This window comes from Anabrus simplex, chromosome 11 (assembly GCF_040414725.1).
Source record: "Anabrus simplex isolate iqAnaSimp1 chromosome 11, ASM4041472v1, whole genome shotgun sequence".
Classification (NCBI taxonomy): domain Eukaryota; kingdom Metazoa; phylum Arthropoda; class Insecta; order Orthoptera; family Tettigoniidae; genus Anabrus; species Anabrus simplex.
Window position 1 is genome coordinate 91,852,310 of NC_090275.1, and position 24,299 is coordinate 91,876,608.

At 39.9% G+C, this 24,299-nt stretch overlaps 1 protein-coding gene across 3 annotated transcripts in view; it reads left to right on the plus strand.

Annotated features, from left to right (window-relative positions):
- LOC136883244 (dnaJ homolog subfamily C member 4) overlaps nt 1–24,299 on the plus strand; it is a 59,799-nt gene that overhangs the window by 5,462 nt on the left and 30,038 nt on the right. For 2 of the 3 annotated variants that reach the window (XM_067155452.2, XM_067155451.2), the window contains exon 4: nt 4,935–5,102. In XM_067155452.2, coding sequence (XP_067011553.2) covers nt 4,935–5,102 — 168 coding nt within the window. Of the gene's footprint in view, nt 1–4,934; nt 5,103–16,480; nt 16,804–24,299 lie in introns of all 3 variants that reach the window. The other variant, XM_067155453.2, reaches the window with a different exon arrangement.

Below are 24,299 nucleotides of genomic sequence, written 5' to 3' on the forward strand. Positions count from 1 at the left end.
TCATTGTGTGAGCGAATTGTTGCTAAAATCAATGAAATTAGGAAAGTTTTTCCTGTATTCCCGGGAGCATCCAAGAAGTAAATTCCCCCAGCTCCATCATTTACAACTTTCATTAGAGTATCAAATACATACTTTTGTTGTTGGTTCAACAGCGGAAGATTTATTCAAACTGATTCATTTAAAGCATCAAGATCGTACAGTTTCTCGCGTTGCAACTCTTGATTAAAAGCGTTGTGCATCGGGCGATTGGGCGCGGCCGTGCCTAATTGAGATAATACTTTGTTTGACATCATCAAGCACATGTTCTCAATTGATATCAATGCCTCATTGTACATTTCTTCACTGATTTGTAAATTTGGATTTCCTGTTGTGATGCGCATTTGATGCAAGATATCATCACACATATCATCTTTGTATTTGATCCATAAATCAATTGGTTTTGATGGGCAGCATGTTGATATAATTATAAAAAACAGTGTTCGTATTTGATGAGGTGAAGAAATTACAGCATCGTTGAGAGTTTGATCCCAATGAGCGTCATTTTCTAACAGTTGCAAATGTAGACAGGCTTCTCTGTAAGGGCCACACAATTCACCATTAACAGTTCGTAAATGATGAAATGATGTTGGGCCTCGACATTGACTAACAGCAATCACAAATAAAAGCATTCATCGTTTCTTGGATGGACTGAATAAATTCGGCCTATTGCATCGGTGGAATATACATTTGGGTAACCTGGAACTGGTTTTCCTTGTTTCTGTCATTGAAATTTCTTTGACGATTGATTCCAAGTATAATATTTTGGCATTTCGGAGTATAGCAGTGTTCGGGTGAAGTCATCATTCTGACACATTTCAAAAAACTTGCCAAGGTTGTAGATGGTGGTTCAACAGCTTGTCGTAATGTGCTCTGAGCCATGAAATATACTCTTTGACCATTTTCTAAATGTATGGCTAAATGAAAAACAGTGGGGTGTCTTTCATGAATGGGAAAAGGAAAATTGTGCCAAATTGCTTCATTACTGCTAACATAGCAGCCTATTTGTTAACTTCATCATTGGAATTATTTGCACTAAGTCCAATCACAGCTTTGTCACTTCCTTTGGTTACATATTTACAAATGTATTTGATAGATTTGACGGAATGGCAAGATTCTATAAGTTGCTCTGCCCGCGTCTTATAGGCGGCATGAATCTTGAAATGAGTATAATGTATATGGAAGCACACACAAAATAAACCAATCAACCAAAGAAATTGATGAACTTGTTTGTTGAGAAGCGACTATTTAAAAACAATCAGGGTAGACAAAGGTCTCCAACTATCACAAAACACGACACTGCATGCGACTGTCTGGAGAGCGTACGCGTGAAACCAAAACCCAAGGAGACATTCTTCTTGTCACAAACTAAGAACGAAGCGAGATAAGAACTTGGGGTTTGTTTTAAAAACAACTTCCATATCTGAAGACCATTTGCCTCGCCCTGACCTGCCATGCAAATTCAATAGCAAAGAAGTTGGCCAGCGACTGATATTTACGTGCCTGCACATAAAAGTCTCTGAACAAGACTGAAAAGAAACACAAACAGTGCATGTTCTTATCATTTAAATTTAAAAACAAACTTATGTACGTCAAGCTGAAATGTTCCTTTACCAGCAGTGAAAAAATTACAAATATAGTGAACATAAAATAGGAATTATGCCGTGATAAGTTCTATGCAATAAAGATTTTGCATTTGAGGTAACATTCCCTTATATTAACATTTTCACACTCAATTATTTTGTAACCTTTTTTTTTTTTTTTTGTTAACGGCATCAAATGCGGCTTGAAATTTTGTACATAATCCGATTTTCACCCATTTTGACCGATAACATTGAAATTTACGGACATTTGGCAAACACGCTGGATTAGAGGAGAACAGCGCTAAGCGCAAACGTGGGACAAGGAAAGAGAGACGAACAGTTTGAACGGAAAAAGAGAAATGGGGTTTTACGTTTTTCCTGGCATTTTTTCCAATTTTTCTCTTCATAAAAGCCTTACTCGGACTGCAACGAATATTTGAAGAAAAGAATTAGCCGAATTGGTCCAGCCATTCCCGAGTTTTGCGCTTAGCAACACATTTAGCGATTCATTTTTATTTATATAGATGGTGTTGAGTACAGCACGGAGGTAAGGACAAAGCTGCGTTCTGTTTAATCTGTTGGTACTTTCATTTTATATTTTGGTTTAAAACTCTGAAATGATGGATGTCTCATCAATGTTATCACCAAGCGTTACTAACGGGGATGCAAAAGGGAAGTTAGGAATTCAACATGGTGCGACTCACACAATATAATAACACACCAGACAAAGCTGCCGACTTAGGACTGGCTTGTGACAAGACCATTGGATGTAAGTGTCGAGGTTAGAGTCGCTTCTCTATTTTAATATTTTTATATGAGTCAAAATAGTTTTAGGGGTGGGTTGGTGGGTCCCTGGCAAGCATAAGGAAGGATCTCCCTTCTCTGCTACTTAAGGTATCGTTTTACATTATTTTTTGCAGGATTTTCTCCAGTAAAGTGTAACCTCACCCATCTCTGCAGTTGACTGATCTTATGCTTAATTGGCATGGGGGAGTTTACTATAATCAACCAATATGCCTTGTTTTGCTTGTAAATTCAGTGTAAAGTCAGTGTGTATCTGCAATTTTGCTCTAATTGTCTTTAAGTTGCTTCTATGGCGCTGTATTCTCACCAGTTGCTAGATGGCACCGTTGTCTAAATCTCTGGTAGATTTCAGCGTTATCAGATCATTACAGCTTGCATTGTTGTGATGTAAAGATGGCCGCACCACTCTCTGTTTGCACCGAGGAAGAACAGCTGTTTTTTATGGTCTGAGGGTGTACCAGGAACGGATATTCATTTGCATTTGACTGTCCTACTCATTGACTGATTTTAGTATTTCATTGTAAACTATGGTTTTTGTGAAATATTTTTCAACTTCGGGGAACTGATCCTGATATGGTGTAGTTACAATTTTAATTTTGACATCCCATTAACTCTACTAAATGCCACATATAACTGACCATAAGTATGATATATCATTTAAACAAACCATTTTATAATATTTACATTTTAATTTGGAGCACCCAATGACTCAAATATGTATTAATTTTCTGTAACTAACCCATATCTAAGAATGGAAGATAGGAAACTTAAAAGGGTCCACCTTTTCAATACAATAAATGTTATAGTTCCAAGTGTAAATGTATGTTGTAAATAAACAGCTGCGAGTCGTGAGCTCGGTATGGCAGAAAAGAGATATACGATTACAGAGATTGAATTTCTTGTAATCATGTATTCATTAAGTAAGTTTAGAATGTATGTCTTAGGTAACAAATTCGAGATATGGACTGACCATCAGGCCTTGGTTTCTTAAATACTTACAAACTAACTAGTAATCGTATGACTCAGATTTTAGCCATAAGTGAGTATGATTTTAAGATACGTCACATTAAAGGGAAAGATAATGTTATGGCTGACTTTCTCAGCACCGTACACTTTGCAAATCTGTCGGTGAATGTCTGCAGCAGACAGGTTCTTTGCCGATAAAACTGTATCACTGACCGAACCTCGCACGGTGCGGGCGAGTTGATAATCTTGAGCATTTGAACAAGTACAGAACAGAACCGTACAGGTTAGCAACATAGCTGCAACTGAGGACAGTTATTCCCGAGGCTTGCCGGCACACGACATGCGCTCATTGCAACGCGTGTGCGCGCGCGAAATACTAGTGCCTACAACAAAACGGCCCTTACTTAAAAAACACGCTTCGTATGTCCGAAGAACATTGCTCTCCTCTTCCGGATAATATTCGAGATCTTTTCCATCTTGAGATATAATTCTTGTTTCCTTTCTTTCTGTATGATCCATCCTCTGCTCTTTGGGATCCCAATATCTTCCTCTTGACCTTTTATTGTTATTTTTACAATTACACTAATATTATTTGCCATAATTTTTGTTCTGAGTGTATGTACAGGATTTCTCTTCTGTTATACACAAACGTAAGACATACATGTAGATTATTTTCCACTGTATCACTTTCAATTTATACATAACTTTTACAACTTTTAAGTTATAACAATAAAATATTGTTTATAATAGATGAACCTATTTGCATACCTGCATATGCAGTTGGTTCAAGTAGTGTATACCATAAAATAAACAACAAAAATAATTTTCCTCTCTCCAGAAAAATTTCTGATTTGTGGTCCTTATTCTGGAGAGGTCTTCATTTTATTGTGGTATTGTTTAATTTTCAAACAACTTCAGTACAAAAAGAGAACAAGGTATGTATCTGTTTTTCATTGACTTATACTTTTTGCTCAAATTGTCCTTTAACAAAGCTTGAATCCATAGATGTCAAATTATTATCAGTGAATTTACTTATTCCTTTTGATTTTATCGTACACATAAATGACTTATACCAAATACAAGACACTACCAGTGCATGAGACAAAAAGAATGAAACTGCCAGTGGCTTCTAAGTAGGAAACTAGGTTTAACAGGGCAGCCAACATTTGCTATAAAAAGGGTCCAGGGGCAAGCATACCAACCTAAATATAAAATAATGACAATTTTTTTCCCCACAGAGGTTAAGGAATAGCATGTAACGAAAAGTTCAGTTTTCAATAGTAATATTATATTTTTAAACGCCTGGAAGACAGGGAAACAAGGTCTAAATATGAGGATATGTCCTCCAAAAACTGGACATCTGATCACCCTGCTTAAACTTACACCAAACTTCATTGAAATATTTCCAGCAGTTTCTGAGTTGCAGTGGAACAAACTCATAGACAATAATGGTACCCACTTGCTTTTGTTGTCTTTTTATTAATATTGTGGTAAATAAGTGTTACAAACTGTAAGATGATAAAATCTCTCTCTCTCTCTTCACAGACCTTTCAGGGATCCATCCTTTTGGGAGAATCGTGACAAGAGTAACATATACTATGATAGGCCTTATTATGGGATCAAAGGTGTTCAGAAGATGTCAAACACATGGATTGTGTTCCTCTGTTTCATCTTCACTGCCATCGGTGTTGGACTGCAGGTATTACTGATCAAGTAAGTTTATCAGCATGCAACTGTTGTCCAAGACATATTTAACATCTTAGCTTAGGTAAATATGTGATTGAATAATACTAATAATGAAGATTACACTGCCATGCCAAAATTCATGGGATAGCACCTCCGTACCGTGGTGTCTTGTAGGTACCCAACCTTGTATCATCTGTGATCTGACATTTGGAGAGTGAATGTAGACGCCTTCTGTGTTGCTCGTGGCAAGTGGCAAGGCAGTGTGAATTATTTCAGACAGGGTGTGATAGTGGGAGCTAGGTTTAACATTCATCAATCGACGGTGTCACGTGTGCATTGGGAAAACCTCATGGAAGGCATTACCACCTACAGTGAACAGCACAGTGGCTGACTATGGATGCTTAATGATCACAGTTAGCAGTATCTGGCTAGAATTGTCTGTGGCAACAGATAAGCCACACTGGCTCAAATCATATCCACATTGTGGGCTTTTGGGCTTTTGCCATGTCAAGAACACAAGGTGAAACTCTTTACGTTTCCCAGAGAACTTTGCTTCGCATCTTCAGAAGAAAATCTGCTCTGGTTTTCCCAAATACTTTCTTTCCATTCTTCAGCTCTGTTCTATTCAATCCTGGTGTCTTTCGTTGCATTTATTTTATTTTATTATTTTCTATCTTCTTCTACCACATTCGTCCCTGATTTGCCTGATGTCTTCTCTGATGCTTCTCAAGCACACATGGTGTGGTAGAACATCTTAATTGGAGCGCTGTGCCAGCATACAGCGAGCCATCTGGTGACAAAAGAGTGTACCACTACAGTTCTCAATGGTAAAGCATTCCTAAATTCAAACCCTCATTATTGTAGAAGACTTCCTCGTGAACAGTCGAGTTTTCTTCTGAAGACGCAGTGCAAAGTTCTCTGTGAAACGTGAAGAGTTTCACCTTGTTTTCTTGACACGGCATAAGCCAAATAGCCCATATCATGTCTACAAGTATGGGCCATGAAAGCCATGTTAACATATCCACTTTCCATGCAAGAGGTACCAGATGCCTATCCAGCAGGTCAGTGCAGCTTTCTTTAATGGTGGTGCGATATGGGAGCAGAAGCCCTACCAGAGTGTCCTTAACACCACGACACAGGGCCTGACGACCTGGGTACAGGATGTTGCTAATTGGACTCTGGAGGACTGGCAACATATAGCTTGGTTTGATGAATCCCTGCTCCACTTCTTTTGAGCTGATGGTAGGGTTTGGACATGGTGCAGGCCCCATGAAGCTATGGACCCTGGTTGTGAACAAGGCATCATACAGACTGGTGGTAGCTCCATAATGGTACGAGGTGTGTTCACGTGGCATGGGCCGCTTTTCCCCCTGAACAAGTCGCTGAAAAATGAAACGGCGTATGGCTTTTAGTGCCGGGAGTGTCCGAGGACATGTTCTACTCGCCAGATGCAGGTCTTTTGATTTGACTCCCGTAAGTGACCTGCGCCCCATGATGAGGATGAAATGGTGATGAAGACTACACATACACCCAGTCCCCATGTTAGCAAAATTAACCAAAGATGGTTAAATTTCCCGACCCTGGCAGGAACCGAACCCGTTAACCAGTGACTGCTACATTGAACGATAAGATATTCCAGCAGGATAATGTACCATGTCATTGGACCCAAATTGTTCAGAACTGGTTCGAGAAACATTCTGGAGTTTTTAACGACTGCTGTAGTCACCTTGTTCGCCTGATATGAACTTTGTCGACCCCTTATGGGACATGGTGATGAGGTCCATTCATACTGTACACCCTGCACATACAAATAGCAGGAAGCTGTGGGTAGCTATCCAAATGGCATGGGTTAGAATCTCTCCAAAGGTGTTTCTTCCACTTGTGGAATCAATGCTATGATGAGTTACTGGTTTTGGTTGAGCTAGAGGAGGGCCTACACTATACTAAACCCCCCTCTCCCATGACTTTCGGCATGTCAGTGTGTATATAAGTTCTTAGCCTACTTAGGACCAGACTTTATTTTTGCCAGTAAGTTGTCATGCGCTGGTTTATCTGCTATCTTTGTTCAGCAGAGAACTTTCTCTTCTCCATTTCTTAAATGTTTACTGTAGCAATCACCCGTTTCTGGATATTGTTTCTGTATGCGGTCCTGTCGTGTATAGTGTCCTGTGTATTACCAGATTGTTTTTCCCTGATTCTGTCAATATAAGTTATCTGGAGTATCCATGAATAATAGTAATAACTAGAGGACCGAGCTGCTCCGCAGCATTCGTTATTAATAGATCAGATAACTCGTCTTGATATGCCTGTCTCATCATTCTTTTTTGGCTGCCCATTTCAGTGGTTTTATGAACACTTCATAAGAAGCTGCAGTTCATAGTCAGAATTTATCCATTCTAACATCATCACACCGTCTGTTTGGTAAAAATCTATCCATATATTCGCTTTTTTATCCTTCAGTTCTTGATGTAAACTTGATATTGTGTCAATAGTATTTTTAATCACAGTTCTTCTATATAGAACAGTTGTTTTGTTAGTTCGTAGGTTAGTCTCGAAAGAGCATTTCTTGCCAGTCAGAGAACGATTTTAAGATACATGGCCTTTACTCTTTTCAGTGTAACTAGGTTATCCTTCGATAGGTATTCCCAGATGATAACTAAGGCATATGTTATGATGAGGTCTGTTTGTACGTAGACTTTTTTCTCTTAGCAGCATGTAACCGCTTTGCCGGCTGTTGAATGTATTTGGAAGCTGGGAAAGTGGGAAAGGATAGAGAATCAAAGAGTAGGAGTATTCCTCCGTGATCAGCGGAAGTGTATACTCTCTGGCTTGACAGGTAGTAATCAAACATGACTGCATGCAGTGACATTACTAAGGATGAAAATCATATATCATAGTCTCTTAGCAACGTGCTAAGTACGGAATGTATTGCAGATTAGGGTAATCCCTCACCTGCAATTATTGGAGTGATTTGATTTTATGATTACTCAAAGTTGGCTGAACTTACAGACCTATCAATGTCTCATGATTCACCGGCAGGTAATTCTGGAGAGAATAAAACAAAAATGAAACAAATTGGTCCATTAGAACGGATGGATGGATTTGCCAAAGCAGTTTTCAGTAAACCCTTTTAGTATATAAATAATAATAATAATCATCATCATCATCATCATCATAATCATTATCATCTACATCTATGGCCCCACCTACAGACACACTGACCGTCTGTAAGGATGGTGTCATCTAGGCGGACTGCCCACCAGTATTTTTACATTATGATTGTGCTGCTGTCTAGCAATGAAAATGGAATTCAACTGGATGGTTCCTGTGGATGATTTAATTATTTTTAGTTTGTCTGGTGACACTGGGTATGCCATGAGATCTTGAACATGCCAGCAATAATGACAAGGGAGTGCCAAGATTTTTGACCACTGTTCAGAAATCATCTAATTCAACTGGTGTCAGCTTTGTGAATTGGGCACTCTACTACTGATCCACTGAATTTGAGTTACTGAATATTTTATGACTCGCCTGTGTTAATGTTTAAGAAAGTGAGGTGGAAGGCATAGAAAAATACAATGATATTTTGTGTTTTTACGATGCTGTAATGAAGTTTGTTCTGCAAATGCACAAAGTCAGCCAAGAAATTTGCATCCCATACTGAAGGTTATGCACAAGGCACATTGTCATCCTGACCAGGGCCGGATTAACAGGGGGCTAAAGGGGCTGCAGCCCCGGGCCCCGCGTGCTAAGGGGCCCCGGCCCTTGGCCGAACCTAAAATTGTACAAAAAGGCCTGCTACTCCACCTTCGTGCATGTATATGAATATTTACGCTCGCAAAATATCGAACATGCACTCTTCCTTCCTTCCTTCCTTCCTATCAGCTGTCCGCGTTAGTATTTCATCACTGCTAGAATCAATTACCATCCGGAGAGACAAATCCTCGCTACTTACGCACTGTAATTATTGTAAAGGTTATGGCTGATGAAAATTTAAATCTGGCAGCTTGCGAGTACGGGCAGAGGGGGAAGGGGTAAGAGGTCTAGGAAGTGAGCGGGAGGGGACAGGGAAAGCACGGTGGAATGCGCATGCTATACTATACCTTTGCATCAGGAAGAGAACTTCCAGTTCACCTCTGATTATTGAACCATTCATAAGTTACAACTGTAATGTTCTTGTAAAATGGATAGAAAATATCCTAGAGATGCCAAAACACGTAAGTTCTGTTTTGTATGTTGATTTGATAGTGATGATGAGACAAATGTAAAAGATGTTTTGGCTTTATGAAATTTCAACATGAAAAATAGAGAAAAATTGTCGTCTATTTCAACACTTCCCTGTTCATCAATTTAAGTGGAAGTAGTTCTATAACGACTTCAGTATGCTAGTCTTATGTATTGTTACGAAGAAGGGGCCCCACATTTTTAAATAGCCCAGGGCCCCCAAACACCTTAATCCGGCACTGATCCTGACCTTATAGGAATTTGGATAATGGATTCTTTTGCTTGATAATATGAGACCAGTCGACTTCTATGAAGATTTTGTTTGGAACGTAATTGCAGTAACATGTGAACAATTTACCAAAATTTAAAAAATTCTAGTAATGTATTTGAGCTGAGGACAGTCCTAATTTCTTGCAGGAATTGGAAAAGAATCTACCTCACATTATTCTAGATTGGCATAACCAATGAGAGACATGTTTGGACTGTATTTTCTTATGGCCTTGTTAATGGGCTGTTTCATAAAGGCGTCGTCTGATTGTGATCATGGCAGCTAGAAAAGGAGATACTTCCAATTCTATAACCTGACAGGGCCCCTGCCCAGGAAATATTCAGTGCGTTTATCTAATAAAATGTTATTTAAAAACTCAGCATTAGGTCACTGAGGAGAGTTTGTTTCTCTGCCATAATCTTGTAGTGTAAATCGGATTGTTCAAATTGACATGTAGGCTTCTGAATGCCATCTCTTCAAGATGTCTGCACACAGGGTAGCTAAGGCTGTGGTGTTGTTGTTGTTGTTGTTGTTGTTGTTATTATTATTATTATTATTATTATTATTATTATTATTATTATTATTATTATTATTATTATTATTCGGCAAGATGAAGCGACATGTTGGTAGCTCTTGAGCTACCACAATATCTTACGCGCATAATGAGAGATTACTTCAAAGATCGCACTCTGTTGTATGATACGGAAGATGGAGAAAAGACAAAACGCTTGACGGCTGGTGCAGCGCAGGGATCAATCCTTGGTCCAGATCTTTGGAACATAATGTATGATGGCTTGTTACGTTTGGAGATGCCAGAGGACACGAAGCTTGTGGGCTACGCTGATGATGTGGCTGCCTTGATAGTAGCTCGTAATGTTGAAATGGCTCAAATCAAACTGAACCAGGTGATGCGGCGCATAAAAGAATGGATGATGAGCCACAGTCTAACATTAGCCGAATACAAAATGGAGATAGTTCTTCTGACGAGGAAAAGGATCGAAACTCTTGTACCAATGACTGTTGGAGAGTTAGTGATTGAAACATCTGCGAGCACAAAATATCTAGGAGTGACACTTGACTCCAAGCTCACATTCTGGAATCATATTCAGAGAGCGACAGACAAGGCAGTAAAATATATGACTGCACTTAGCAGACTAATGGGAAATATTAAAGGTCCGAAATCCAGTAAACGACGTCTTCTCATGTCGACGGTTCAGTCAGTGCTCCTATATGGCTCTGAAATCTGGGCTGATTCCTTGAGATTTGCTTGGTATTGGAGAAGGATAGCAGCTGTACAACGGAGAGTGGCTTTACGTATTGCATGTGCATACCGCACGGTTTCCAAACCTGCAATCCTCACGGTGGCAGCAATAGCCCCAATAGACCTACTTGCATTGGAGCTACATGAAATCTGGCGTACCCAAGGAGAGCTGAGAAAGAAATGTGCAAAGATGCGTGCCTTCAGTCAACGGATGAGGCGATGGCAACTCAGATGGGAAAGTGACCCTCGAGGCAAATGGACCAAGCTACTGATACCATGCTTGGATATCTGGGTTGAAAGGGCCCGTGGTGAAGTAAATTACTACCTCACGCAGCTTCTAACAGGGCATGGATATTTCCGGAAATTCCTGCATAAAGTGGGCAGAGCGAGTGACGCAGCATGCATATACTGTGATGTCATTGACGACGTATTTCACACCTTTTTTGTATGCGGCCATTGGACGATTCAGAGAAGATGTGTGGAAACTGAACTAGGAGAATTGACAACAGATAATATTATTTCGGTGATGCTGCGAAACCAGGAATCCTGGGATCGCGTGGCAGTGTACGTGGAGAACGTCCTTCGTCAGAAGAAGAAGGATTTGGAAGCATACGAACGTTCGTAAAGGAGAAATGAAGAAAGAAGATGTCTGAAAGACAAAGCACGATATCACCCTGAAGTAATGCGAGAGCGGTTCCGGGGTGATGATACACATCGTGGCAAAAGGGTGTGTGGTTTTTAGTGGGTAAGAATCCCACACACTTGTGGAGTGCGGACCCTTCACAAGTGTCTTTTGAAAATTTTCCACAATCCCTTGTAAAAAATATTATTATTATTATTATTATTATTATTATTATTATTATTATTATTATTATTATTATTATTATTATTATTCTTGCGTTACGGCCTCTGTAGGACCACGGACAGCTCCTTCGTGGATTGCATTTTATTAATATTATTATTATTAAGTTTTGCTTATCCACCTCTTCCAGGTCTGGATGGCACCTTTCCATCTTCCCCTGTCCAATCTGTTGCTGCTCCACAACTTTGATCCAATCAGGTTCCTTCTAATAATTATTATTATTATATGTCAGCCATCTGTCTGTAGCCCCCTTCAGAATTTCCTGGAAGGGACTAGCCAGAGGGCATAGTGATGACCTCTCATCTATTGCTGTCTTCATCTTGTTTCTCTTTGATCTTCTGGAGGGTGTAAACCAGAATATTCCCATTCTGGTTGCACTCTGAAAGGTCTGGAACTTCATCACTAGCGATATAAAGGAGACTAGCTGTAAGTAGTGGAGTTAGAGTGGGACAGCAGTAGTGCTGGCTGTCGTCGGAGTTGTTGTGCGGTTGCAGTTTAGTGGTCATTGTTGGCAGGGTTTTGAATAGTGAGTGTCGTAATGTTGGAGAGAAGTACTGGTTTGCACCATGCCGTTTAATAATAAATAACGTTATTTGCTTTACATCCCACCAACTACTTTTACGTATTTTGGAGATGCCGAGGTGCCTGAAATTAGTCACAGGAGTTCTTTTACATGCCAGTAAATCTACCGACATACGGCTGCCGTATTTATACACCTTCAAATACCACCGGGTTAATCCAGGATCGAACCTGCCAAATTGGGGTCAGAAGGCCAGCGTCTCAACCGTCTGAGCCACTCAGCCCAGCACTGTCGTTTAGTGATACATGTTAAGTAGTTCACTGTGTGGAGCAGTCACAGTGACTGTGTGTTATTTGAATTGACTGTGCTGGTCTTTGGAGTCGTCTGGAGTCGAATCAAGGTACAGTCGTCGTGCCTCGTGATCGCTAACAGATTGTGTGTTTGAACCAGTCTGCATGCAACTGCCGTGTGAAGCAACCGAGAGCGTAGAGCCAAGTGAAAGTGAGGCCTGTCAGTCAGAATTATCATCCATCTCAGGCATTACCAGCAAGCTGGACTACCAGCTGTGAGGAGGACTGAGACTTTGTAAATAGCCAGTAATTAAGGAACTGTTATAATTCATTCTCAGATATAATTGTGTTCATGTATGTACATTAGTGTGTCCCTTATTTTTCCGACTTGAGCACGAAATTTGAATGTTAGGAATTATAGGTTTTGTGGAAAAGCTTTTGATACATGTTTAATATCTAATTGTGTATTACAGTTTAATACATTTTCACTATTTAGACTGTATTATGGTGTTTAGTATGCTTGTGGATACTTTCTGTTCAGTGTTTCTTTCTTGCAATCTGGGTACTTATACAATACAAATTGCTTTTGCTCCTCATTTACAGTCAGTAGTCCATGAAAATCTTGCATTAATTTAACACCCCACTCAGCACAGTCATTCACAGCTTTCATGTCCATAACTATCCTTTGAGCTTCTACGTATGAAGTGTTGCTCATCCATATCGAAAGACAGTCTTGGATAAAACTAATGTCCATCTTCAGGCAAGAGAACAGATCTCTGCTTTTCGTTGACACAAAGTTGTCTATTGTTTTCACTGAAATGAAGATAAGATTGAATTAGGAGATGTAATTTTGTTATTTTTTTGCCTCAGCCTTTCTTCTTTACCACAGGATTTTTGGTCTACTCCTGTGAGGTAGCTCTTACGTCCTGGCTCTCTCTGCCAAAGTAAAAATGTCCTGTCTTTTTCCAACTTCATCATTTGAAGAGCATTCGCATGTGCAGTATCAAGTAGATTGTCCAAACTATTTCCAAACTCCTCTTCTCGATGCTTAAAAATATCTTCACAATTGTTTGAGTTTTTTTGCAATTTCCTCCTCTCTGAATACAAGTTAATAAGTTTTAGTGAACAATGCTGATTAGCTCTTGTCGGAATTCTTACTTTCTCACAAAATATCATGCACTCACAAACCACAAGATCAGCACTTACACTGGCAGTTAATTTTACCTCTGGTATGTTATAAAATAAAACTCCAATTACTTGTCTGTTTGGTGGTAATTTGTGTCCAGGTATTTGGTGTTTTATATCTCCTATTAAAAATATACATTCCCTGGCACTGGGTAATTGATGTGACATTATGTTAGATTAGCGACCCGAAAAACCATGTGACACGATGGATAACAATGCACGTACTGATAGGCTCAGGCTTGACTCAGCGCTGGGTAGCAGGTCCGGACTTGTTCTTCATGTGACTTTGCGCTGAAGTCGGCATGGGATAGAATGCTCCGATCTCAACAAAATTTTGTATAGGCATGTTTTAGCATCATTCAAACAAAATTGGAGGGTGAGCATTCAAAAATGTTGAAGTCGGAAAATAAGGGATATCCTAATGTACATGTACTAATCAGGTCATGCTACATTAAATTCCATCAATAAAATGGACAGTGTTTTATTTGTAACATTATGCTGTTCTTGAGCGAGTCCAACTACCATACCTTTCTTCACCCTTTGCCGCCTCATCTGCTATGTTATCCTTCCCCCTGTCATCCTCTTAACATGTCCTAACCATCTCACTTAGTTTATTTCTCTCCATGGTGTCTGAAAGCTTTTCTATTCTAATTTTCTTCCTGACATCCTCTTCCCTTCCTTTCTTGTTTGCCCCTCTCATAATTATTAAAAATCTCATCTTACTGGCCTAGATTTTACTCTCCTGACTTTTCGTCAGTTTCCATATGTCATTATGGGATAATAATACATCTCATACATTACCTCTTTACACTTCCTTGGCACTTCTTCTTCCAGATCAGATTGCCTAGTTGTACTTCCTTTTAAAACAATTATCATCACCACCACTTCGAGATCAAGTTTTTGCACACTCTGGTAAAGGGTTCAAGTCATATGTACAGAGATAGGACAGTATACCTGTAATGGCAGGTCAGTGTGACAAGGGGCAGGTATGAACACTCATTGAGGGGCCATCATGATAGATCTTCAATGTTGATGCGGAAAGTGTAGTATAAGAAGAAAGCTGGATAAATGCAAGTGGTAAAAGATAGGAACACAGGACAAACACAAAAGGAAAAAAGGACCCCAACAGGATAATATAAGTACTGGAAAGGATTCATTGTCATTGTCGGCTGCAACTCTTATCCAAGTAAACATATTCTTCAGCTATTTACATTTTCACACTCACAATGGTTTGTGAATATGTTTCATATGACTTAGTAACCCAATCTTGGCATGAAACACACGGATCACATGGAACGGCTGGAGGAGGGCAGGGCTGAGCTTCACGGAGCTTCCGTGCTTGTCGTTTATCCTCTTAGGAAATTTCCCACTTTTTGGCCTCCAGAATGCTTTTCTTGATTTAGTGTTTTCAAAAACAAATTTTCTGTTTTTGCCAGAAGTATACATTCAACTCTGTCACATTACATTCTCGGCCTGCAGCACGATTCCCGCGTTTCTCTGAAAATTGAATCATTTGAAATTTTAAATTTGCCGTAAAACTTGAACACTTTTCCATAATTCATCTGTATGCAAAGTCATGCCGGAAAGCAAATTACGGTATCGTAATAGTGTACGCTGGATTCTATCTTGTACCTTATGTCGTGCACGCATCGTATGCTGGTATATTTCCATTGCAGCCAATTCAACAGTGTCACATTTCATCTAGCTCATTAGGCTAGGAAATACCCCAGGATCTGAAATTCCCTAACTGCCTTTTACCAAAAAAGGGGAGTGCTGCTGTGACTAAGATAAGGGAAGGATTATGGGAGACAGTTCAACCTTGAGCTGAGAGCAGGCATGCATGCCGTAGGGTGTTCCTTGTTGTATTTATACTGACACAAGAAGAAAAACCTATTCGAGATATAAGCGGGAATTATTCCCTCCCCCCTTAGCTCCATATAAAAAATTAGGATGTGAGATGTATGTGATGTCAAGATATACATGAGTAAATATGGTTAATAATTATTTAAACAAACCATGAAAATACAATGAAATACGTTAACCCTAGAACAGCTGCTGGTTTAACCGGCAAGCACTGCGGTTAATTTTTACCAGTGCACTGGATAACGGTAAACACTATCTGTACATTCGTCCTGCTCCTCCTCTGTAGCGTTTTTCCCTCTCTGCAAAGTCATTTTTCTACATGCTGTTCTCCATATTTTCCAAACCTAGGCGTTGTTAGGTACCACATTGTTTGAAGTCATGTCCTCTCTCAGCTGGTCCAGTCACTGTATCTTAGTTCTCCCATGGGGACAGTTTCTTTTCAGTTGAAGGTATAAGTACATTTCAGCCACAGACTGATCATCACTGTGCATAACATAAATGTACCAATGCAGACAAGCTTCTTGCATCTTGTCCTTTGTGGCTGACATTCCCATGACTCTTCTGATGTGGTCCTGGTGCATGAGGCCAAGTGCCCTTTGGTAGCATCTCCATGACATGCAGGGTGGTTTCATGGAAGCTGGCCATTATTCACTTCTGTAAAGGACATCTGGACATATGACATTCTTGTAGATCTTGGCCTTCTGGTGGACAGTCTACAGGACTCCAGTGATTTGCCTCCATTTCAGTGGCTGCATTAATGTGTGCTTGGGCGTCAGGAAGTGTGTCACCATCTGCAGAGAGGATTGAGTCAGGATATTTGAATTGATCGGCTCTGTATAAATTTCAGTCGTTGACCTTGAGGGATCCACACATCTGTATTCTGTGCTCCATATATTGTGTTTTCTGAACATTTAATCTGAATTAATTTTCAGCCAATCCTGGACCTGTTTCTCAAGGCTACCATTCTTCTTTAGCCAGGAAAGAATCTTCGGCATACCGAAACGTCAATGAATGCAGCACAGGAGTATCTCCTGTCACCATGTCTATACAGAAGATGAAGAGCAGTGGCGAGAAAGCAGAGCTCTGATGGACACCAACATCGATGAGGGAAGGAAGTGAGAGTCAGCGAGACATCGTACCACACTAGTGGAGTTGCAGTAAAGGAGTTGTGTCCAACGAACATGTACTTTCGCACATCGTGAGACCGGAGGGCATGCCAAATGAGTTCATGAGGAACCCAATTAGGTCTAAGAAGGTACTGTGAACTTGCTTGTTCTTCTCTCGATGCCTCTCCAGGAGCAATCTGGGGGCATGAATGGCACCTGATGTGACATATTTCTTTGTAAAACCACATTGATCAGGTGTTACATATATGCTATGGAGTCAATTATCAAGAACCTTGTCAAAAATCTTTGTGTTGTTGTAGCTCATCAAATGAATAGGGCAGTAGTTAGTACATTCACTGATGTGTCCCTTGCCCATCCATATAGTTATTGTGCTTGAGGTCGAGGCCTACAGCACTATGTATTCCTCCACAATTTGATTGAACAAGGATGCCTCGAGTTCAGCACTTTGCTGACCAAGCATCTTCCAGATTTCAGGTGGAATTTCGTCTGGGCTGGTTGCCTCCTCATTCTTCTTCCTGTTGAATGCCAGCTGGACTTCTTCCATTGGGATGGCTGGAGTTGGTTGATGGATGCATTCAGCACTATTAAATGGTGCACGGGGAAACTTGTTAGAACTGATCTTTCTGAACTAACTGCTCTATTGATTGATGACAGTAGACTCCCAGCAAGTTTCATCTTTGATATGAATGACGTAGCCTGTCTCTTCCATGGAGCGATTGTGTGATTTGGCATAGTGGAATACCTTCCTTACTTCATGAGGTATGTCCGGCTGTTCATAGCACTGGGCCATGGTTCATGAAACAGCTTGTTTTGTTGCAGACTATGTGGTTTTATAAGGTGTTCAAGATTGTCATTGAAATGTGATGCCTTCCAGGTCTTGTAGACCAATTTGTTCTTCTTTATCACGGGCTATACCGTTCCAGTCCAGCACTTTATTGATGAAATGTTGTCCAGGCTTTGTTTTTTGTAATATTTCACATGTGGTAACCCCAGAATGTCATTCCATATATGTCTTCTATTGGCAGCCAGCAACTCACTGGTATGTTGTGGCAGCTTCCATCACTTGGTTCATTCCAGACCTGTGATGTTGGGTATCTGTTGTCCAAGGCCAAGCTTGTGGTCCAGGATGAGGAGTTGGTATTGGGGGGGGGATGATATTGTCTGTTGGAATTACTTTTATTCAATACCAGTTTTAGGTCATTGAACCGACGTAGCCACTAATCTGCCACTGTAATAGATAATCGGGTAGGCTGTTCACCTTTTGAAGAAGTGTTGGTCACAAGAAAATTATGGGCAACTGTTCAGTCAAGGATTTGGTGCCTTTGTTGTTACGAGTGCCAAATCCTTGGTCACCACGACATGGGTGTCCTTCCTGCATTGATCCTACATGGCCGTTCAGGTCTCCGCCAATGAACGGATGCTCACCCAGGCCAGTCAATCTTAAATGGTCATGGATGCTCTCCCAGAATTCCTCTTTCTCATCATCCAGACAGCTTCCTTGAGGTGCATAGGCAGAGACTATACAAATGGTTGTATTGTTGGTCTCAATTTTGACTGACATGGTGGTAGTGACTATCATTGTAAGAGGAAGTACAGCTGAGGAACCATCCTAAATCTTAGCTGAGAGCAGCCAGTCAGTTATTTGGTTAACTTCAGTGACATTACAAAGCGTCTCGTGCTGTCATTGTGACACCGTTCTGGTTTGATTTGCAACCATAGATGTATATCTTGTGTCCTTTGCCGTTCTCCTTCACTTTAGCTCCTGTCTCCTGGATGCAGGTATTGCCAATACATTGGCTTTTCAGGAGTGAAACGAGTTCACGGTTGCAACTAGTGAGTGTGCTGACATTGATGGTCACTAGTCTTAAACGTTGGACTAAGTCCTGTGTCCTTGAGTAGCTAGCCCTTGTATTTTTCTCATTTTGTTCGGGCAATATCAGTGTGCATCTCTACAGAGGACACCTTAGCATTTGTCTCAGGTGAGTTTTGAAAAGGCATATTATCATGATGATGTTTTTACTTTACAATGGCAAAAAATGAGAGTATCCTCCTATTCAATACATCTATATTCCGTCATTAGACGGAGCAAACAAATTCAAACATGTTTCGGCTCGCTTGAGCTATCTTCAGTGAAAAAATTAGGGGGTTGAAATAATTTACATAATATAAGTTGAAAAAATGCTAAAAAAACATGAAAGAGCAAATGAAAAAACAAACAAAAGATAGCCTAGACGGAAAACAAAATTAGCACAAATATACAATATTTACATCAATATGCAGAGCAAAAAACGACTTATTGCGACAAAATTCAGTGAAACAGGTGTTAATTTAAAATAATAATTGAAACTAAAACCTGCGTTAACCTAAGAAACAAGGGAATGAGAAAACAAATGATGCAGATGGAAATGAATAATAGTAGCACATGGTAAGGTTGTGGACCTCAAAGTTTACAAATTATTGGTTTAGTAAAAATGACAAAACAGTTTGAAACTGCTGTCAAAATCATCCTAGTAGAAACCCATCACATCAAATTGGTCAGGAGGAGAGCGGGAGCAAACATTTTTGAGAAACCAAGCCTGATATAACCTGCAGGCGAAAAGCCTGTGACAGGAGAAAAAACACCAATGAAATTTAAGGCTTTAGAAATAGCAGCATTCCCAATATCTTTTCAATCTAGCAGCCCCTTTCTTCATTATTGTTTCATAATGTTGGCTGGTGTCTTGCCTTATTATAAAGGGGTCGGAAGGGCCACATATAAAAATTGAGAAGCTGTGTTAGGTAGAAGACAGATGCATAGTAAACTGTAAGTAATCTAGTGGAAACCATGAATGAAGTTCTAATCTGTAATGGAAAAAAATGAAGTTGTATGAGAAACATGGGTTGATAAGTAAAAAGTGTGGAATGGTTGTGAAGAAAGCTTAAACTTACGGTGTGCAGTAGGTGGTTGTCCTCTCTAATGGCCTGGCCTTCTCAAAGTAACAGTCTCGTTCGCATGATCGAGTCTATTGTTGGTTCGGCTGTGTTTGCTAGGATGGAAGGAGCGGAGGGGGAAGGGGAGGTGCAGGGCTGGTTTGAGGAAGGGAGGGGTGGTGAGTTGGAGAGATGGAAGTGGGGTTTGTTTGGCAAATATAAGGAATGAATGTTTCAAGAGGATGTTAGTTTACTCGCTGACTTCTAAAGCTTGAATGGCGTGGCCTTCTCAAAGTGATGGTCTCGGTCGCATGATCGAGTCTATTGTTGGTTTGGCTGTGTTTGCTAGGATGGAAGGAGCGAAGGGGGAAGGGGTGGTGCAGGGCTGGTGTGAGGAGGGGGGAGTGGTGGTGAGTCGGAGAGATGGAGGTGGGGTTTGTTTGTGTTATGGAAATTCTGACAAATGTATGGAATGAATGTTTCAAGTAGAATGTTCTTTTTCTCGCTGACTTCATTTAAATTGTGAGTTTGTTCATAAACTGATCTAAATCGATGTGGATGCTCTCGAGAACGTTGAGCAAGGTGCCTTTTCGCTCATAATGCAAGATCTTCAGGTCTATCTATTGAAGTGTATTCGTGGCTGGATGCTTTATGATGATCACTCATAGCTGAAAAACGATTATATTTGAGAGCGTTGCGATGTTCAGCGTATCTTGTGACAAAATTGCGGCCTGTTTGACCTATGTAGCTGGAATTACAGGATTGGCACTTTAATTTGTAAACTCCAGAGTTCAAATATTTGTTGCTGTATGGCGCAGAGACTTGGACATTGAGAAAGAAAGATGAGAGAAGATTGGAGGCACTAGAGATGTGGGTATGGAGGAGAATAGAATGAGTGAAATGGGAAGACCGGGTAAGGAATGAGGAGGTATTACAAAGAGTTGGAGAAGAACGAAGTATGTTACAAACCATTAGAAGGAGAAAAATGAACTGGATCGGACATTGAGGAGGGACTGTTAACTGAAAGAAGGAATAGAAGGAATGGTGAAAGGCAAACGAGGAAGAGGAAGGAAAAAATATCAAATGTTGGACAATATCCAAGGAAATAAATATTCGGACATGAAAAACTTGGCGTAGGACAGGCAACAGTGGAAGAGGTTCATCCCATGACAAGACCTGCCATAAGGCAGAATACCTAAATAGATAGATGTTGCTATTGTTATTGTTGACAGTGTGTGGATTGAAAATGAGTTTGGAGTTGGTGTGAGAGGTTCTGTAAGCTATTTTGATGTTGTGTTTCTTGAAAATATTAGAAATTTGGTAAATGCTACTATTATTGAAAGTGAATGTGGAAAATTTTTCTTTAGGAGCGGAATCTTTTACTAGGGTAGTCTTGGGTCTGCTTTTGTATCTATTGATGATTCTGTTGATGAAGGTTCTCTTGAAGCCATTGTGTTCTGCAATGTTGTAGATGGTATTAATTTCTTTTTTGTAATTCTTGCGAGATAAAGGGATAGTTAATGCTCTGAGGACCATGCTATTGTAAGCTGCTTTTTTATGTATGTCTGGGTGCACAGAGGTCTGATGGATGGTATTGATGGTGTGGGTGGGTTTCCTGTATATATTGAAGGATAAAGTGTTGTTGCTGTTGCGCATAATGGTTAAGTCCAGGTAATTAAGGGCTTTATTGTTTTCTGACTCTATGGTGAATTTTATATGTGGGTCAATGGAGTTGAGAAATCCAAGTACTGTGTTACTGTTAGTAACGTGGGAGTCTAAAATAACAAAGGTGTCATCTACAAAGCGTGTCCAGTGTTGAATGCCATTGATCTTGCCAATGATGTGAGAATGCTCTAAATGATCAATGTAGATATCTGCAAGGATTCCTGAAGCTGGTGACCCCATGGGAAGACCTATCTGTTGGTAAATGACATTATTGAAAGTGAAGAAATTGTTGTTCAAAGTAAATTCCAGAATTCGAATAAATTCATCTATTTCGCCTATACTTAAATTGCTGAATTTGGAGAGATTGTTCTTGATCAATTGTACGGTGCTGTTAACGGGAACATTAGCATACATGTTAGTAATATCAAAAGAATGAAGAGTGTGGTGTTTGGATAAATTAAAGTGTTTGATCTTATTGCAGAATTCTAAGGAGTTCTTTACTGATGTCTTGGCTTGAAAACGATAGTGTGACTTGAGGAATTTGTGAATGAATCGAGATACTTCATAGGTCGGACTGTTTCTGAAATTGTTAATGGGTCATATGGGGATGTCTGCTTTATTTTTTCTTGGGTAGCGCTTTGGCTGTGGGAAGTTTTGGATTCATGATAATCATTTTGGATTTTTCAAGGTCATTAAACAGAAATGAAATGTTCTTGATGATGGTTTATAGGTCTCTTTGTATTTTATTAGTTGGATCTTTTTTAGAGGTTATGAAGTTGTTGTATGCAAAAAACGTGTGTGCTTTATTAACATAGTCACTTTTGTCCATGATTACGGTAGCATTTCCTTTGTCGGCTTTTGTTATAATCAAGTCGTTTTGTTTCACTTTCTTCTTTAGTTTGTTTACTTTAGCTACGTGCACTGTGTTGGGTTTAATGGTTTGTTGTTGATTAAGGATGGAAGATAGCTTGTGTTTGACTTCATATCGGACCTCCATCTCCCTGACTCACCACCACTCCCCCCTCCTCACACCAGCCCTGCACCACCCCTTCCCCCTTCGCTCCTTCCATCCTAGCAAACACAGCCAAACCAACAATAGACTCGATCACGCGACCGAGACCATCACATTGAGAAGGCCACGCCATTCAAGCTTTAGAAGTCAGCGAGTAAACTAACATCCTCTTGAAACATTCATTCCTTATATTTGCCAAACAAACCCCACTTCCATCCCTCCAACTCACCACCCCTCCCTTCCTCAAACCAGCCCTGCACCTCCCCTTCCCCCTCCGCTCCTTCCATCCTAGCAAACACAGCCGAACCAACAATAGACTCGATCACGCGAACGAGACTGTTACTTTGAGAAGGCCAGGCCATTAGAGAGGACAACCACCTACTGCACACCGTAAGTTTAAGCTTTCTTCACAACCATTCCACACTTTTTACTTATCAACCCATGTTTCTCATACAACTTCATTTTTTTCCATTACAGATTAGAACTTCATTGATGGTTTCCACTAGATTACTTACAGTTTACTATGCATCAGTCTTCTACCTAACACAGCTTCTCAATTTTTATATGCGGCCCTTCCGACCCCTTTATAATAAGGCAAGACACCAGCCAACATTATGAAACAATAATGAAGAAAGGGGCCGCTAGATTGAAAAGATATTGAGAATGCTGCTATTTCTAAAGCCTTAAATTTCATTGGTGTTTTTTTCTCCTTGTCACAGGCTTTTCGCCTGCAGGTTATATCAGGCTTGGTTTCTCAAAGATGTTTGTTCCCGCTCTCCTCCTGACCAATTTGATGTGATGGGTTTCTACTAGGATGATTTTGACAGCAATTTCAAACTGTTTTGTCATTTTTACTAAACCAATAATTTGTAAACTATGAGGTCCACAACCTCACCATGTGCTACTATTATTCATTTCCATCTGCATCATTTGTTTTCTCATTCCCTTGTTTCTTAGGTTAACGCAGTTTTTAGTTTCAATTATTATTTTAAATTAACACCTGTTTCACTGAATTTTATCGCAATAAGTCGCTTTTTGCTCTGCATATTGATGTAAATATTATATATTTGTGCTAATTTTGTTTTCCGTCTAGGCTCTCTTTTGTTTGTTTTTTCATTTGCTCTTTCATTATGTTTTTTAGCATTTTTTCAACTTATATTATGTAAATTATTCCAACCCCCCCTAATTTTTTCGCTGAAGATGGCTCAAGCGAGCCGAAACATGTTTGAATTTGTTTGCTCCGTCTAATGACGGAATATAGATGTATTGAATAGGAGGATACTCTCATTTTTCACCATTGTAAAGTGAAAACCGTCAATACGGAATGATTCTAATATCTTGTAATCATGATGGTGTGTTGTAATCTCGGCTGACTAGTTTGACACCTACCCTCCTCCTTTATTCAGGCTTGGGACTGGTGTTATGATGTGTGGGCTATACCGTATTTACACAAATAATACCTGCATATTAAAAAAAAATTGGGGTGCGGGTTTTATTTGAGTCAATTTTGGCATTTTATTTTTTTCAAAATCAGCCTTCCTAAAGTTGGCGTGCGGGGATTATTCACGTAAATACGGTACTCCTAGCGGCAGAGTTATACCTCTTGATCATCATCATCTGTGAATCCTTCCATTGGACTGGGTAGAATTTGTGTGAATGATATATTTCCATCTCATTCTATCTTTGTAAACATCTTCCAATGTCTCTCCCTTTATTTTATTTGATTCGTATTTTGGTTCACCCACCTCCTCCTCGGACATCTGTCTGGTCTTTTACGAAGCACCGTCCTTTCTAAGTACTTGCTGGTAATCCACATGTCTTGCATTTGCTTTACGTGTCCAAACCTTTCCATAACTGAGCTTGTCATTTATTAATATCTCTTGCATTTAATACACAGCTCTCCAAGTTATACGTCATGCTTGGTAGACAGTGTGATTTGAACACTTTTCTCTTAAAAGAATTACCTTCTCTCAAACTAGATTCTCCACTTGTTAGAAGAAGTTGGATCCTTTGGACCTACTATTTTGTTCTTCTAGT